This window comes from Felis catus, chromosome D2 (assembly GCF_018350175.1).
Source record: "Felis catus isolate Fca126 chromosome D2, F.catus_Fca126_mat1.0, whole genome shotgun sequence".
In the NCBI taxonomy this organism is placed as follows: Eukaryota; Metazoa; Chordata; class Mammalia; order Carnivora; family Felidae; genus Felis; species Felis catus.
The window spans coordinates 71929715-71948874 of NC_058378.1; the positions used below are offsets into that span (position 1 = coordinate 71929715).

At 32.0% G+C, this 19160-nt stretch overlaps 1 protein-coding gene across 4 annotated transcripts in view; it reads left to right on the forward strand.

Moving 5' to 3' along the window:
• ATRNL1 (attractin like 1) overlaps positions 1 to 19160 on the forward strand; it is a 774854-nt gene that overhangs the window by 98436 nt on the left and 657258 nt on the right. For all 4 annotated transcript variants that reach the window (XM_023240973.2, XM_023240974.2, XM_045040724.1 and 1 more), the window contains exon 9: positions 771 to 954. In XM_023240973.2, coding sequence (XP_023096741.2) covers positions 771 to 954 — 184 coding nt within the window. The remainder of the gene's footprint in view (positions 1 to 770; positions 955 to 19160) is intronic.

Below are 19160 nucleotides of genomic sequence, written 5' to 3' on the forward strand. Positions count from 1 at the left end.
AAATCTGGAAGCTGCTACATACCTACCACATTTGTCACTAAGCTACTCTAGGCGTCACCGCTGCCCTTGAGCAGGAACTACCCCTGCTGCTATGGCTATAAAGTCACCACTGCCGTTATCCCCTGTAGTCATCTGCCTGTTCCTGCTGTTACGGATGAAGGCAGTATGTCTTTGTTATTTTTGCCTTCTAATCTCTCACCAGTACGCTGCTTGGTGGACCCTATCAGTTAATACAGCTATCAAGGACGTCTTGGAAATTTATTGTTTAGGTTTTCATCAGCAATACAGAAGAGTCTGTAGAAGGGAGGGTGGGGCTCATAACCAAGACATGGTGGACCATCACATAGCTAAAAATCGTTTAAGGGTGGGGATCGTATCTTTTTAAATTTTTGTTACATCAGTGACTAATTCAGAGCTTGTCACATAGTAGGCTTTCATAAACTGTTAGTCTTTTTCTCAGGGTTATTTACAAATACAGAAATAAATGTGCTAATAGTTTTCCTTTTTCTATTGTACATCCAAAAATTTGGCATTTTCAATATTTCAGAGTTTCTTCTACAGAAAGACCAGCCTTACTCAACTTGATCTCCAGTGCTTAACATAGTAACTAGCATATGTTTAATAATTGTTTTTGGAGTAAATGAATATTTGGTTATATTTAACTTACTTATAAAAATGTGGTATTAGAATTTACGTGGTAGTTTGGTGATATAGTAGTTATATTTTTAAATACTCCTTGAAGTTCATGATTTACCTTCATTCTCTTACAGCATCAAACACGTGGCTTGTCCCAGAAACTAAAGGAGCTATTGTTCAAGGTGGATATGGCCATACCAGTGTGTATGATGAAATAACAAAATCCATTTATGTTCACGGAGGCTATAAAGCATTACCAGGCAATAAATATGGATTGGTGGATGATCTTTATAAGTATGAAGTTAACACTAAGACTTGGTGAGTAGATTGGGTAAAAGTGGTGAGAAACTTTGTCACTGTTACATTTTATATTTGTATAGTAGTAGCGTTTATTAAATATTTTCAGGGAAGCATTCTTGTTCTTTTTCCCTGTTTATTTCAACTAATGAAATTCTCTTGTATAGCAAAGGTATGAAATAACACATTTTCTATGTAGTCATTATCACTTTAAACGACTGACTTTAAAATGTTTCCTGATTACATAGATATGCTAATTCTGTATGCATTACTTACAAGGACTGATATGTTCAATTCAGATGAGCAAGTTTGCTTACCAATGTAACGTTGAGCTTTGATATCTGCCCTGTGATTTTTTTCTTCTTTGCATTCATATTTTAATGTCATTTGCAAATTTTAAAAGCATTTCTTCAGTTTCATCATCTAATTTCCTATGACATGCAGAGCTTGTGCATTTAGGTAGATTGTTATAAACAGTGTTACATTGTACATCTTATACTGGTTTTATTATGCAGATATGCAAGAGTTTCTGTAGGGTGTGTGTGTGTGTGTGTGTGTGTGTGTGTGTGTGTGTGTGTGTGTATAGATAGTTAAAAGTGAAATTGTTGAGTCTGAGCATATTCACAGCAACTTTACCAAATGTTGCCTAATTGCACTCCAAGTCACTGTGTTAATGGATACTTTCACCAGCAAGGTGTGAATGTACCTGTTTCTTCATATCACCACCAACATTTGGTAATTGTGAGACGATTTTTCTTTTGCACATGCAATGGATGTGAATGCTATCTCATGGATACTTATTGTGCATACCCAGATTACTACAGTGACTAAGCATCTTTTTATGTGTTCATTTGCCACTTGAGTTTCCTGTTTAGTGTATTGTCTGTTTATAACCATAATGTTCTCTTTATGTTGGAAATACTGTTCATTCATTTTTCAGTTATTATTTTTTCTATGTATATGAGTTTTAAAATAGAATTTTTGGGGCGCTAGGGTGGCTCGGGTTGAGCATCCGACTTGTCTCGGGTCATGATCTCATGGTTCCTGAGTCCGAGCTCCGCATCTGTGCTGACAGCTGGGAGCCTGCAGCCTACTTTGGGTTCTGTGTCTCCCTCGCTCTCTGTCCCTCCCCCAGGCTCTGTTTCTCTCTCAGTGATAAACAAACATGAAAAAAAAAAAAAAAGGACTTTTGTTGTTTTCAAATATTTACCTTTGTAAAACCTGGGAAATGACTCTGTTGTTTTTAGACACTACACATTCATTTAAACTTTCATCGTGAAATTACATATGTATTTGAATGAAATATAATTTTTCACCAAATTTTGACTTGTTTTCTACCCCCTTCACTTTCAAACATATATTCTAATTTTTTTCTTTTGAAAAAGAAAGGTGGAATTAAAAAAAAAAAAGGTAAGACTTCCTTTGGATTATTTTATTAATTTTTATTATTTTTTGTCTAATCAATACATTGTTATTCTTTATATTTTTATGAATAATAAAACCAATAAATCACTTTTTTCTTTTATATAAGTTATACATTGCATTTTACTTTCTATTTTAACATTACCAACTTTTCCTCTTTGTATTTTTGCTCTGATAGCAAGAGGAATTGTGATTTAGTGATTAAGGCATTATCAATCTGCTTAACATATTTTTGCATATGTTCCAGCCATTGTATCTTATCAAACAGGAAAAGATAACTGCTTCTGCAGAAAGAGGCATCATAATTTACAGTAATAATAATGGCTATAGCAATGTTCAGCAAAGCATATTAATAGATGTAAATAGAAAAGTGAGCCATGGGTATTCTTTGAATGAAGTCAAATGAGTGTTACTTGCTGCTCACCACTCAAATGGAGTTTGCTCAGATTTTTACATGTTTCCCTTCCTGAAAATTTCCATAATGAACTTCTACATGGAAGAATGTAATTATCAATCTTGGCAATATTAGTATATGCACAAATAACATTGAGTACCTTTAAGAGAATTTACTAAAATAATTTGTAAATTATTTTCAACACCTTATTATAAATATATTATAGATACACACAATACTTTAATGTTTTACTTTTATTCTTTGTTTTTAAAAAATATTGGTGAGCGCTAAAATATTTTTCTGTTATTCTTAATGTTTTTAGCATTCTTAAAGTTTTGATACTTGTTAGATTAATTTTAAATTTGCCCTCATATATTGATTAAAGTATATATCAGGTTTATTTGTCATTATATATCTAAAATATTTTTTAAATTATATCATTGATGAATAAGCCTGATACATACTTTAGTGTATATATGTGAGAGCAAATATGTGCATTGTACAGATTGATTTTAAGTTTTTATCACCCAGAACTGGTGTCATTTTTTAGTGGATATGGTTTAGTAGATAGGCTGCTTTGTTGAAGTGATGGTAAATGTGTGTTTGGAGTTCTTTTTCATTGGTGAAATGGATTATTTTGGAATATTATTTCCACTGAGAAAAATTAGGAATTACATCTTTTTGGCATCTGAGAATTATCAAGGCAGTGAGAATTTGTGGGTCAACATCTATGTCAAGGGAGGTAAGATTGGGATTTTGTGCATCTATTGTCTCTTTGGAAAGCTGTCTAAGAAACTGAGCAGAGCTTTTGCCAATTAATATGGAGGACCAAAATTGGATTTCCAAATGTGCTAAGGAAGATGGGCTCTACTACATACTTAAAGACTTGGTTTAGTCCCTGAAATTCTAAACCTACTAGAGTGGATAAGTCCACTTTAAATCATTAGATTATGGTGACCTGTCTAGAGACTAAGTAGCTGACAGAACAAAAGTAAATCCTTTCTTGAGGAAGATAATATTGTATAGAGCCTCAAATTATTTCTTAAAACAACATGCAATATCTGACAAAATAAAAAATAATGATAAGGTTTAGAAAAAGACGAGATATGAAACAGCCATTAGTATCATAGCTAGAGGATAATACTGTTTTCAGACAGAAACTTTAAAATAAAAGGTAGAAAACATTAGGAGACAAGTAGAAACTTTTACTAAAGAATCACATGGGGTTTATAGAAGTGAATAATATATTAAATGAATGAAGAATTCCTTAGATGGGTTTGACAACAGCTTAGATACAGCTGAGGAGAGAATTAATGAAATGGAAGATAGGTTGGAAAGAAATACTCATGCTGAAATAAAGAAAGAGAAGAATGAAAAATAAAATAAGGAAGGAAATTTAAGGGACCTGTAGAAATGATCTAACATGTATGTAATTGGAGTCAAGAGGAAGAAAAAGAGAAAATAATGTGTAGCACTATTTAAAGTCTTAATGACTGAGAATTTTCAAAAGTGATAAAGAACATCAAGCCACAAATAGAAAAAATTCTATGAGTACTAAGGGGAATAGCTACAAAGAAATTTATATTTAGAAATATCACGGTAAAACTGATGAAAATCCAAACATAAAGAGAAAAATTTAAAAGCAGTCTAAGGGGAAAAAAACCTCATATTCTCTTTAAAGGAACAATATTAAGACTGACAACTGATTTCTTAACTCAAAAAATGAAATCTAGAAGACACAGTGTCTTCAAATTGCTGAAAGAAGATAATCATCAGCCTAAAATTTTGCACCCAGTAAAATTTCCTTGAAAAATGAAAGCAAAATAAGGATATTTTCAGAAAAACAAGAATCAAAAGAACTTGACAGTATATTCCTGCAATAAAGGAAATACTAAATAAAGGAAATGATATTGAAGTAGAAGAAAAATGATCCCAGATACTAGAAGGAATAGAGAAATTAAGAGTAAATCGAAGTGGTTATTCTTTAAATTAAACTATAATCAAAATAGAGGCTTAAATGGATATAAAAACTTAAATGCATGAAAATAACAAAACATAAGTGAGGGAGAAGGGTAAGTGGTGTTCAAAGTATTGAGGTTTTTGTAATAAGTGGGAATGGATAAAAGAACTAATTTATAGTAGACAATAACTAAAGATTTATGTTGTAATCATTAGGTAACAAAAATAAGAGTAAAACTTCATATTTAACAAACTAATAGAAGGGAAAATGAGGATACTAATTACTGGATTTGGAAGAAGACAAAAAAAGAATGGAAAAAAACAAAGTACAGTTGAGACACATACAAAGGAAGTAAGAGGATGATGTATTTAACTCTATATATTATACTAAATGCAAGTCAGTAATTACACTAAGTGTAAGGAAATAAATATTGCAAATTATACTAAATGTGAGAGACTAAATATTTCAACCAGAAGGTAAGGATTTTTGGACTTGGTATAAAACAAAACCTAGCCCACGCTGCATAGAAAAGATACAAAGTATACAAATATTTAGAAAAATTGCAAGTAAAAGAATGGAAAAAAAGACACACAAGTGGTAAACAAAAGAAAGTTGGTGTAGCTTTATTAATATCAGACAGATAAGAATTTAAATCAGGCATTTACCTGGAAGATATAACAGTGAATTGTATGTACTTTATAATACTGTGTTAAATAAAGCAAAATTTGACAGAATAAAAGGGACAAGTCATACTGAGATATTTTTAATGCCTTTACCTTGGTAACTCAGCATAAGGAGACAAAAAACAAAAACACAAAAAACAGTAAGGATATATATGATTTCAACAGCTGAATGAATACATTTGTGTTCTTTGATATTTGAGAGCATATTATCTTATGACTGCAGAATATACAGTGTTTTTCAAGTACATATGGAACATTTTCCAAAATATACCATATGGTGGGTTTTAATGTAAGTCTCAACAAATTTAAAAAAATTCAGACCCTACAAAGTAATTGAAATGAACACAAAAGTTACTAAGAAACCCCTAATAAATTTATTAAAACTAATTGGTTAAAGAAACTATACTAAAAATTAGAAAATATTTTGTACTGAATGATGACAGATCAAAATGTGTATGGTGTCACCAAGAGGCACATTTATAACTTTAAATGCATTTATTAGAAAATATTTTTTAAAAGCCTGAAAATCAGTGTTGTAAACATAATCTTGAGAAATTGAAAAAGGACAGATTAATCCCAAAAGAAGGATAAAGTAAATAAATATAGGAAAAAGGAAGAGAATATGAGATAAGAATATAAATTAATGAAATAGAAAAGAAACATGTGATGAAGATGATCTGTATAGCTAAAAAATGAACGAAGTTGATTATTTGAAAACAGTAACTTAAAAGCAGTACAATTTATGTTACCATAAGAGCGTTAACACCTACAGAATAAATGCAATGAAATGTATTCAGGAACTTTACACAAAAATTATAAAACCTTATTGTGAGAAATAATAAGACTTAAATAAATAAAGGATATATTATAATTGATTGAAAAATTGAATATTGTAGATATGTCTGTTTTCTCAAATTGATATGTAAATTTAATGTAATCCCAAACAAAATTACAGCCATATATATATATATATATATATACATATATATATATATGTATATATATATATATATATATATATATATTTAGAAATAGACATGCATATTCTAAAATTTATCTGAAAATGCAAACAACCAACCACAGCTGAAACAAACTAAGAAGGACAGAGCTAGAAGACTTCTCTACCAAATCTCTTGATTTTGAAGCTATAATATTTAAATGTTGTTGCAAAGATAAAGAAGTAGACCGATGTGGCAAGTAGGAATTCCACAGGCAGACCTACACATTTATGGACATTTAATTTATAAGAAAGTTGAACTACAGAGATGTTTTTATGGTAAATTATTGTGGGCCAATAAGATATACAATTGAAAAAATGAGTAACAGGCCCTACTTTATAGCAGACACAAAAATCAGTTTGACATCAGTGGTAGATCTAAATATGGAAGGTGAAATGATAAGGATTATAGAAGATGACATGGGCAAATATCTTTATATCATTGACAAAAAAGACTTTTAAGATACAATTAGATACTGTTAGTAAATGAGAAATGATAAACTGAACTATATACATCTAAAAATATCTAAAAATAAGGTGAAAAGGCAGGTTGCATTGGGGGAGGTATTTGCAACACATAAAGCCAAACAAAAAGGACTGGCTCCTTGAAAGAGAAGTCAGAGAAGTAGATGAGTACTAAGAATCAATAAAATGTCAGATAATAGAAAATGTGTAAGAGTCTTGAGTGGGTACTTCACGAAAATGGATATTCAAATGGCCAAAATACATATTTTGCTCAACCTTATTAGTCACTAGAACAATTCAAGACAACATTGAAGTACCACCACATATCTGCTTAAGTGGCTGAAATTTATAAAGCTGCTAATATCAAGCGTGTCGAAACTGGTAGAGGCACTAACTTTTGACAGTTTATGCTAAATTTCAATACATTCACACTCATGTATAGAATGTATGAATCTGTTGAAATAGTTATTCTAGTTATATATCCGACAAATGCATATGTGTTTGCACTATAGTCATATAGGATACTCATGACAGCATTATTTGTAATAATCAATAATCGGAAACGAGTGAACTGTCATCATTTCCAATGGAGAAGATATATTCTTACAATGGAATGCTATGCAATAATGAAAATGAAAGAATCATCTCTATGCATCCATGCAGTTGTATCTCACCAAAATAATGTTGACTAAAAGAAGTCAGAATCAAAAGAATATGATATGTTTCCATTTAAGTGAAGTTTAGCACCAGGAAATACTAATCTATTGTTTTAGAAGTTATGATAGGGATTGTCTTGTCTAGGCTAAGCAGAATGGAGTAGTGATTGGGATGAGCAACAGGGAAGCTTCTAAAGTGGTTACACGTATGTGTTCACTTTGTGATAAGTCATTGAACTATATCCTTACAATTTGTGTAATATATATAATATGTATGATATATATATATTTTGCGCTTAATAAAAGTTTATTTAAAAATAGAAATCTGTGATTTGACCTCACAGGTTTACTATTATAATCTAATGGTTTATGATAATTTGTAATAATGAAAGAAGGGTGAGTTTTAATGTATAGTTACCAAAATACATTATTTTGCCATTGTTAGAAAAGGATTGAGACGTAAAAGTTCAGAGACACCCAAGGCCATTGCTGCTACCCACCTACTTCAGGACTAGTTGAATCTTTTTTTTTTTTTTTTTTTTACATTTAAAGGATAAGAAAACAAGCATCCTGTATTTATAGGAATTCCCATTTCTCAAAAAAGACTCCTTTTATAGTGTTGGGGTGTTTTATTAATTGGTATTATCATTTAAGAGATTTCAACTTTGCTGCCATGATTTTGGGTACCAGAGCCCTTGTGGTCTTGATTTCTTAGCCTTGTTAAATAAGAGATCTCGTAACATTCTTTGCACTTACATGTTTGTAGAGCTTACAGTAGGAGGTTTTTTTGTGATAGCGGAAGCCTCAGATTTTCTTGACTTTTATTTAGGTTCTTTCCTCTACTGCTGTGTTCTTTTAACCTGTGAAAAGGCACAATAAGTTTTAACACATAGGCACATATTAAACATTATCATTTACAATTTATAGTTGTAACTATCCTCTAAGTAATTTTTTTTCAAGTGAAAGAAAACAGATTTCAGTTATACTTCTAGAAAAATTATAAATTTAAGTAGTGAGTCTAATGATAATGCTTCTGTGGTACTATATTAATTCTGTACTTTAAAAAATCTTTGAAATTACATTTACTTAAAATGTGTTTTTATAATGATGCTACATCTTGTTATATAAAATGAGTTCTTTTAGCTTCTTAAATTTGATATAATGGGAGTTATTTTTACATTGAAGTATTCAAAGCTATTTTATTATTGAGTTTTTGTGATTTGTCTAAAATTTTAGCCATCAGAAGTTTTGGAAAGTGATGCAGGACAATTTTATAAATACGTTGTTAGTTAACACATGTTAGTAAATACCGACAAACATGATATTCATGGTCTTCATCCTGGCTTATTTCTCTGCACGATGAGTGTCTGAAATCTTTTCAACAAAAATTGTTGACTCTGTATCAAGTACTGTGTTGGGAATAATTTTAAGATGGAAGACAGATATTTTAAAATTTTATGGTTCGTGAATATGTGGGAAGTGATGGAAATACACAGATGTGTAAAGAAGTAATAGAGCAGATTTATTGAAATGAACAAAATATGTAGGCAAAAAAGATTATTGTTTTTATAAACATCATGATATGTTATGGGATCTGGAATTTTGGAAAATATGGTTAAAATCTCATATGGATAATTTGAAGAAATACTTATCTCTATAGCTCTACTTTTTAAGGTAATTTTGGGATGTGTAGTACTTATCTTTTTCCTAGTGCTCTTTGAAAAACTGGGAAAGACTGCATATGGACAAAAGACTATTGGAAAGCATTCACAGATAGTTTTAGAACAATGATGAAGTAAACATCTTGTCTACCTGAGCTAAGACGACATTGCAGTACTCCCAGAAGACCTCGTGTGTGTCACCATGATAGCATTCCTTTCATTATCCCTGAAAGCAATAACCATTATTCATAATATTGTGTTAATTGTTTCCTTGCTTTCCACTTTTTTTTAAATATGTGTTTTTTTAAAAATATGTGTTGGCAAGCAAACCATTCATTTGGTTTGTCTGTTTTTGAATTTTGCATCTATTGTTAAGCATTGTAAGCTTTCCTCAGACACCTTTTAAAAAATCAAATGTGTTGGATATGTATTTTAATAGGGGGGAGTAGATAATAAAAATGGAAATAAAATGTATTTAAATGGTAATAAGTGCTATGGAGGAAACAGAAAGCATGATGAAAGAGGATAAGGAGTTTTAGGTTGCTGAATTTAAATAGGGTAGTAAGAGAAGACATCACAAAGACCGTATGTGAGTACAGACCTGAAAGAGGTTAGGGAGGGAACCATGCCAGAATCTGAGGAACAAGTTGAAAGCTAGTTTAAAAACCCTGAAATGGGTATATGCTTATCATTTGGAATAGCTGGACTGGGTAATTTTAGAATGGGTTGGGTGAAGTGATGATGACCTTCAAGTGGTAATTGGGAACAGTGAATAATTTAAGAATAATCTAAGAAATAGGTGATAGCATCTGGGATGAAGGAGCCTAGTTTTGAGGGCTGGTTGGATTCTGAATATATTTTCAAGGTAGAGCCAAGAGAGATTGGATAGACAAAGGGATTGGAAATAGAGTGGAAGAGAGAACAAGTGAAAGATGAATTAGACTTTTGGCCTCAACCTGCAAGCATGGAGTTGTCATTAATGGAGATGATGAATTTTGGAGGAGGAGTAGGTTTGGTGTAGAGGAAGATTAGAAGCGCAGTGCTAGATATATGTAGATCCTTTTTACATTTTCTGTTCTGTGGATGGCATTTGGAATATACCAAGTTTTGGTATTATGAACAATTATATATGTTCTTATTTAGTCTTCTCTTGTTTCATATATAGGTTTTCTGAGCTAATTCCTTAGTATTATAAATGCTTGGTCATAGGCAGTATCATATTCGATTTTACCCAACTATACCCCAGCATCATTTTACTAATTTATATTCCCACTAGTCGTGAAAGGAAATATCTAGTCCTCTACAGTCTCTCCAAAATTTGGTGTTGTTTGATTTTTTTTTCTAAAATTTATTTTTAACATTTATTTATTTTTGAGAGACAGAGACAGAGAGCACGAGTGGGGGTGGGGCAGAGAGAGAGGGAGACACAGAATCCCAAGCAGGCTCCAGGCTCTGAGGCAGGCTCCAGGCTGTCAGCACAGAGCCGGATGCGGGGCTCGAACCCACGAACCGTGATATCATGACCTGAGCTGAAGTCGGACGCTCAACCAACTGAGCCACCCAGGCGCCCCGGTGTTGTTTGATTTTTAAAACAAACTTGGTAAATATGATGGGTATGGCATGATGTCCCCACTTAGTTTTAATTTGCATTTCCCTAATTACTAATAAGGTGGAACATCTTTTCATGTTTATTGTCCATATACTCTTCTGCCCATTTTTTCATTTTAGTTGTTTTGTGTATCCTTCTTCTTGCTATTAATCCTTTGTTAGCAGTATACTTTGCAAACCTGTTCTCTCCCAGATGGTGGATTCTCATTCTGCTCTTTTTATGATGTTGTTTGATGAATAGAAATTTTAATTTTAATATGGAAATGATTAATCTTTTATGGGTTGTATTTTGTGTCTTGCACAAATGCTTTCCTACTTCAATTTGTCTGTATTTCCTACCAACATTTTGTAGTTTTGCCTCTCATATTTAGTTTTTAATCCAACTGGGTAGTGATCCATTTTTAAAAAATAGGGATATTCAGTTGTCCCAGAAATGAAAAGTCCATTCCTTTAATGGTCTGTAATAGTAATAACTTTTTTATAGAATTATTGTTAGGTGTTTGATATTTTTTATACTTTTTTTATATGATATCTGTTAGTTTTCTAAGGCTGGCATAACAAATTACCACAAATTTGATGGCTAACAACAACAGAAATTTATCCTCTCACAATTCTATAGGCTAGAAGTCTGAAATCAAGGGGCCAGCTGGGCCATACTTCCTCCAAAGATTCTGAGGAAGAATCCTTTCTTGCCTTTTCCAGAATCTGGTAACTATGGGCGATCTTAAGTGTTCTTTAGTGGTAACTGCTCTCATCAGTCTAATTTCTGCCTCTGTCTTCACATTACCTTCTTCCTGTGTGTGTGTGTATGTGTTTTCACATGGCCTTCTTATAAGGACATCAATCATTGGATTTAGGGCCCCCTCTAATCTTGTGAGAACTCATTTTACTTAGATAATTACATCTACAAAGACCCTATTTCCAAGTAAGTTCTCATTCCGAGGTTCAATGTGGACATGAATTTTGAGGGGGCGCTATTCAACCAGGACATTATCTCTTCATTTCTTTTTGGGCTGATATATGGAGATGCAGTTTTTTATATTACTTTTATGTCTAACAACTTGCTGTATTTTAATAACTTATATATAGATTTTTTTAGTTTTTTATAATGACCAGATCATATACAAATAATGGTAGTTTTGTTTCTTCCTTTCTGGGTCTTACAGCTTTTTATTTTTCTTACCTTATTTCAGCAGCAACCTCTAGTTCAGTGTTGAATAGAAATTAACAAGCATCCAATATTAGTTCTCAGCTTTGATGAAATACTTTCGGTGTTTCTCAGTAAGGATGATGTTCACTGTGGGTTTTGTAGATGTTTTTAAGAACGATCCCTTTTTTTTTCTGGTTTGCTAAGGGTTTATTTTGTCATGAATGGATGGATATTTATCAAAGGTATTTTTTTGGGATGATTATCTGATTTTTCTACTAAATAATTTACTGTGGGAAGTTATTTTAATTATGTTATTATTAACCTAAAATTAACCCCAAATTTGGGTTAAGTCTCATTTAGTCAAAATGTGTTACTTGTTTTTTGGTTTGCTAATATGTTGATAAGTATTTTTTTATTGATGTTAATGTGTGAGATTAGCTTGTGATTTTCTTGAATATTCTTGTCAGCTCTTTGTGGTAAGGTTATGTGGGGCTCGTAAAATGATTTGAGTAGTGTTCCTTTTAATACTTTGAAACAGTATTTATAAGGCTGGAACTATTTTTTCCTTAATATTTTATGGTAATAATCTATAAGTCAAGTGTTCAAAAACAATTTTGCGTGTATAATTTTAACTACAAAATTCAGTATATGTAATGGTTATAAACCTATTTAGATGGTATTTTTATTCTTGAATAAGTTTTTATTCTTGAATATGTTTTGATGAGATATATTTTCAGGAATTAATCCAAGAATTCAGTGTCTTCAGTTAAATTGTTATAATGGTGTTCATTATGTTCTCTTAGACTCTCTAATATCAGCAGCATCTGTAAATATGTTTCTTTTAATTATTTTTAACCACTGTCTACAGCTATCTACCTATCCATCTATTTATCTATCATTTATTATTTTTTCTTAACTAAGAGTGAGTTGCTGACATGATGCCACTTTAAACCTAAATATTTTTATATGTATTTACTGAAAAACAAGGACATTCCTTGAAAAACAAGGAAATAAAATTAATGGAATTTACTAATCTAACTTGTAGATTTTATTTAACATTTCTAATTGACCTATTATCTTTTATTAAAAAGATAGCACTTTGTTATTGCTGAATTTGCTTTCTTAATAAATTTTGCATTTATGTTCATATGTGAAATTGTCTGTGGTTTTCCCTTCTTATACTGTCCTTTTTAGATTTTGATGTTCTTTTTTGCCAGGTTTGGGTATCCTTTCCTGACTTAGGATCATATCCAATATCCAACACAGAGTTTAGTTGTAATGCCTTTGTAGTCTTTTTAAATCTGGGACAATTTCAGTTTTTATTTTGAAGAATGTACCCAATTTGGGATGATTCCTTAGGATTAGTTTCAGGCACCAAAATGTGTCATTCTAAGGGTTTTTTTGAAAAATAATTTTTATTGAGATATAATTTGTATACCATAAAATTTTCCATTTTAACCATTTTAAAAATGTACAATTAAGGGCTTTTGGTGTATTCATGTTTTGCAACCATCATTACTAATACCAGAGTATTTCTGTCACCTCAGAAGAAATCACATACCTCCGTAAACACTCTCTTTTCATCTCTTCGAAACCATTGATCTACTTTCTGTCTCTAGATTTGCCTATTTGTGATATTCATATAAAGGTAATATACAATATGTGGCTTTTTGTGTCTGGTTTATTTTACTTTGCATAATGTTTTCAGAGTTCCTCCATGCTGTGATATGTTTGAATACTGCACTCTTTTGTATAGCTGAATAATATTTCATTGCATGAATATAGCACATATTGTTTATCCACTCATGAGTTGATGTACATTTGGGTTGTTTTCACTTTAGGATATCATGAATGAGGCTGCTATGAACATTCCTGTAGAGGGTAATTTTATATATTGGTTAAAGTGGTTAAAATGGTTCCAGTTTTCTCAACTGTAAAGACACAGTTTTTCCTTTGTAAATTAATAAACACCTGTGGAGAGATACTTTTAGATTATGTAAGTATTCTGTTTTTTATTAAAAACTTTTACCTAATAATTTTAGCATCCACTGAACATTCGTGTGTGAAAGTTATTACTATCATGGTTACTGAATGGTGATTATCTAGTTTTATTATTCCTTCTAAATTCCCCCTGATTTTTTCTTCACCTAAAGAATTGTATGAATTGACCAATTTTTATTTTATCCAATGTTTTATAATCTATTGCTCTTCTTCTCTATTTTGTTGCTCAAACTGTCCCAGATTTGGGCCGTATGAGCTTCTTTTAGTGTGGCTACTGTCCCCATTTAGACATGTCCCCATTGTTCTTTGTGCACTCATCCACTTTCTGGCACACATGCAAAAAAATTCCATGCACATCTTGTTAATTCCTTGCTGGAATAAGTAATTTCCTCAAGGAATCCACATTTTTTAGTGAAGAATATTGTTTAGAAGCCAACATTAGGACACTAGCTTGTTTATTGTTTTTTGATGTATTTACAGATCATCTCAGAAGATAGAGCCAGGAAATATGCAAATGCGCATATTTGTATCTATTTATATAAATATGTGTACATCTGTATCTCTATGCATCTGTCTGTCTAAACTGCATAATGATGCTATACAACAAAACATTATTCTTGCTTTCCTCTCTTTCATATTTGTAGATCCCTTCTGACAATGAGAAACCTAGATCAAAAGATAACTCTGATTTCTTTCATTGGAATTTTGTAATTTTTCTCATATAGCTCTTATATATATATTGTTAGATTTATACCTATTTTATTTTGTTGGTGCTAGTATGAATAATGTGTGTCTTTAATATCAAGTATTCATTGTTCATTGCTGGTATATAAGAAAGTAATGGATTTTGATTTGTTAACTTTGTATCCTCAACCTTGCTATACCAGGAATTTTCTTGTTGATTCTTTGGGATTTTCTACATAGATAATTACGTCACCAGTGAGCAGACTGTCTTATTTGTTTCCATTTTGTATATCTTTAATTTCCTTTTCTTATCTTATTGCATTGGCTAGAACTTTCAGTGCAGTGTTGAATAGGGGAGGTTTTGTCTTGTTACTTTTCTTAGAAGGAAAGAATCTAGTTTCTCACCATTAAGAATGATTTTTTTTTGTAGATGTTCGCTATCAAGATGAGGAAGTTCCCCTCTATTCTTAGTTTGCTGAAAGTTTTTATCATGAATCGATGTTGGATTTCGTCAAATTATTTTTCTGTATCTGTTGATATGAACAAAGGATTATTATTCTTTATCCTACTGATGGGATAGATTACATCACTTGACCTTCAAATATTTAATCATCCTTGCATATGTGGATAAATCCTATCTGCTTAATCATTACATTAAAACTATTTTCAGCTTAAGTTTCTCTCTGGTAGCTGAATATTTTTTCCTTGATCCATGTATTTCCTTTATTATTTACTATATAATATTTATTTTGTAAAAAGCAATGATAGACCACTAGTTTTTAAAAGGAAAATATGCTCTATTTGTTTAAAACATTCAACTTTAAAGTCCTCTATATTTGACAGTGGTATAATTTTAAATCTATAGATGTCTTTTATAACCAGAAAGGCTTAGGAGAGAATCGGAGTCAAAATTTCTAGGTGAAGCCATCTTTGGTAACTTATTACAAAACCCCAATATTTTCTTTTAATATAGCCTTAGTGAGATGTAATTCATATACCATAAAATCCACCCATTTAAAGTAAACAGTTCAATGATTTGGGGGCACCTGGGTGGCTCAGTCAGTTGAGTGTCTGACTTATGATTTCGGCTTAAGTCATGATTTCATGGGATTGAGCCCCATATTGGGCTCTGCACTGGCAGTGCAGAGCCTGCTTGGGATTCTCTCTCTCCTCTCTGGTCCTCACCCTGCTCATGCTCTCTCTCTCTCTCTCCCTCTCTCAAATTAAATAAATAAACATAAAAAAATAAAGTATACAATTCAGTGGCTTTTATTGTATTCACTGAGTTGACCAATCGTCACAATTTTAGAACCATTTTATACCTGCAAAAGGAAACCCTATACATATTATCAGGGACTCCTCATTTCCTTTCAAAATCACAGCTTTAGGTAAGTGCTATTCTTCTTTTTGTTTCTATAAATTTGTCTTCTGGGCCTATAAATGAGATGACACAAAATGTGTGTGTGAGTTGTTTTTTTTTTTTTTTTATAATGGACTTCTTTAAGCATAAGAAAAAGCATGATCTCAAGGTTTATTCATAAGGTAACATGAATAAGTATTTAATTCCTTTTCTCTGTCAAAATATTTTCCATTGTATGGATATACCACATTTTATTTATGTATATATATCAGCTGTTGGAAATTTGGGTTGTTTCTGCTTTTTAGCTATTGTTAATAATACTTCTGTGAACCTTTGTGTACAAGTTTTTGTGGAGAGGTTTTTCATTTCTCTTGGGTATATATCTAGGAGTGCATTTGTGAGCTCTATAGTTACTCTATGTTTAAACTTTTGAGGAACTGCCAGACTATTTTCCAAAGTGGGTGCACCGTTTTACATTCCCATCAGAAGTGTATGAGGATTCCAGTTTCTCCTCATCCTTGTCAACACTCGTTATTGTCAAGCATTTTGATTACTGCTACTCTTGTGGGTAGTAGTATCTCATAGTTTTGATTTGTGTTGCTATAATAGCTATTCATATTGAGCATCTTTTCATGTGCTCATTGGCTATTTACATTTCTCTCTTGGAGAAATGACTATTAGGATCCTTTCCCATTACTTACTTTGTGTTAGGAAGTCTTTATATTTTCTACATGTAAGTCCTTTATTAAATATGTGAATTGAAAATACTTCTCCCATTATGTGTGTTATTTTTCACTTAGTTTACAGTGTCCTTTGAAACTCAAAAATTTTTTAATTTTCATGACATCCAGTTTATTGTGTATTTTGTCACTTACACTTTTGGTGTCATGTCTAAGAATCTGTTGTCTAACCCAACTCCAGGAATAATTACTTCTGTGTTTTCTTCTAAGAGTTTTATATTTGAGTTCTTACATTTAGGCCTTTTATCCATCCTGAGGTAATTATTGTCTATATTGTGAGAGAGGAGCTTTTTTTTTTTCTCCTTGTAGATGTCCACTTGTCCCAGCACTAATTGAAAGAGTATTCTTTCCTTTATTTGAATTTCCTTCTCTTTCAATTGGCTATTATGGTTCCTTGAATTTCCATATGAATTTTAAGATCAGTCTGTCAATTTTAAACAAAAAAAAAAATAAAAACTCCAGCTGGGATTTTTATAGGGAGTGAGATGAATTTGTAGACCAGTTTGGAGAGTATGGCTATCATAACAATATATTTTTTTCCAATTCATGAAAACAGGCTATCCTTCCATTTATTTAGGCCATCTTTAATTTCCTTCCTCAACATTTTTTAATTTTTATTTATTTATATTTTAATTTTATTTTTTTATTTTTTAAAATTTACATCCAAATTAGTTAGCATATAGTGAAACATTGATTTCAGGGGATTCCTTAATGCCCCTTACCCATTTAGCCCATCCCCCCTCCCACAACTCCTCTAGTAACCCTCAGTTTGTTCTTCATATTTATGAGTCTCTTCTGTTTTGTCCCCCTCCCTGTTTTTATATTATTTTTGCTCCCCTTACCTTATGTTCATCTGTTTTGTCTCTTAAAGTCTTACGTGAGTGAAGTCACATGATTTTTGTCTCTCTCTAATTTCACTTAGCATAATACCCTCCAGTTCTATCCACATAGTTGCAAATGGCAAGGTTTCATTCTTTTTGATTGCCGAGTAATACTCATTGTTGGAGTATATATACTCCATTGTATATATATACCACCTCTTCTTTATCCATTCATCCATCGATAGACATTTGGGCTCTTCCGATACTTGGGCTATTCTGGATAGTGCTGCTATAAACATGGGATGCATGTGTCCCGTAGATAAATGCCTAGTAGTGCAATTGGTGGGTTGTCGGGTGGTTCTATTTTTAGTTTTTTGAGGAACCTCCATACTGTTTTCCAGAGTGGCAGCACCAGCTTGCATTGCCACCAACAATGCAAAAGAGATCCTCTTTCCCTGCATCCTCGCCAACATCTGTTGTTGCCTGAGTTGTTAATGTTAGCCATTCTGACAGGTGTAAGGTTGTATCTCATTGTGGTTTTGATTTGTATTTCCCTGATGATGAGTCATGTTGAGCATTTTTTCATGTGTTGGTTGGCCATCTGGATGTCTTCCTTGGAGAAGTGTCTATTCATGTCTTTTGCCCATTTCTTCACTGGATTCTTTGTTTTTTGGGTGTTGAGTTTGATAAGTTCTTTATAGATTTTGGATACTGACCCTTTATCTGATATGTTGTTTGCAAATATCTTCTGCCATTCTGTCGGTTGCCTTTTAGTTTTGCTGATTGTTTCCTTTGCTGTGCAGAAGCTTTTTATTTTGATGAGGTCCCAGTAGTTCATTTTTGCTTTTGTTTCTCTTGCCTCTGCAGACGTGTTGAGTAAGAAGTTGCTGCAGGCAAGATCAAAGAGGTTTTTGGTTTTTAGTTTTTACAGTATAGGTGTTATACTTTGTTAAATTTATTCCTAAATATTTTATTCTTTTTGATATCATGGTAAACTGAGTTTTGATTATTTTTATTTTACAATTTTTCATTCCTAGTGTGCAGAAATTCAATTGAGTTTTGTATATTTTTCCTTTACCCTAAAAATTTGTTAAACTCATTTATTATTTCTAACAATTTTTTGTGGACTCATTAAAACTTCTGTATACAAGATCATGTCATCTGCAACTAGCAAGAGCTTTACTTCTTCCTTTCTAGTTTGGATACCTTTTATTTCACTTTCTTGCCTATTTCCCTTTCTATAATGTGTAGTAGAATGTTGAATAGAATTGGCAAGAACAGACGTCTTTGTCTTGTTCCTGATCTTAGGGGGAAAATTTTAGCCTTTAACCATTAAGTATCATGTCAGCTGCTCTTACTTTTTTTTTTTTTAATAGATATCATTTATATTAGATTTCTATGGTTGCTATAACAAATTAGCACACACACACACGCGCACGCATACACACACACACACACACACACGTATTCTTTCATGGATCTGGAGGCCAGAAAGTGTGAACAGAAGCATGCGCCCTCAAGAGGTGCTAGGGAAATTCCTTTTCTCTTTCAGTTTTTGGTAGCTGTATTTCTGGAGTTGTGGAGGAATTGTTCCATTGTCTGCCTCCAAGTTGTATTACCTCCTC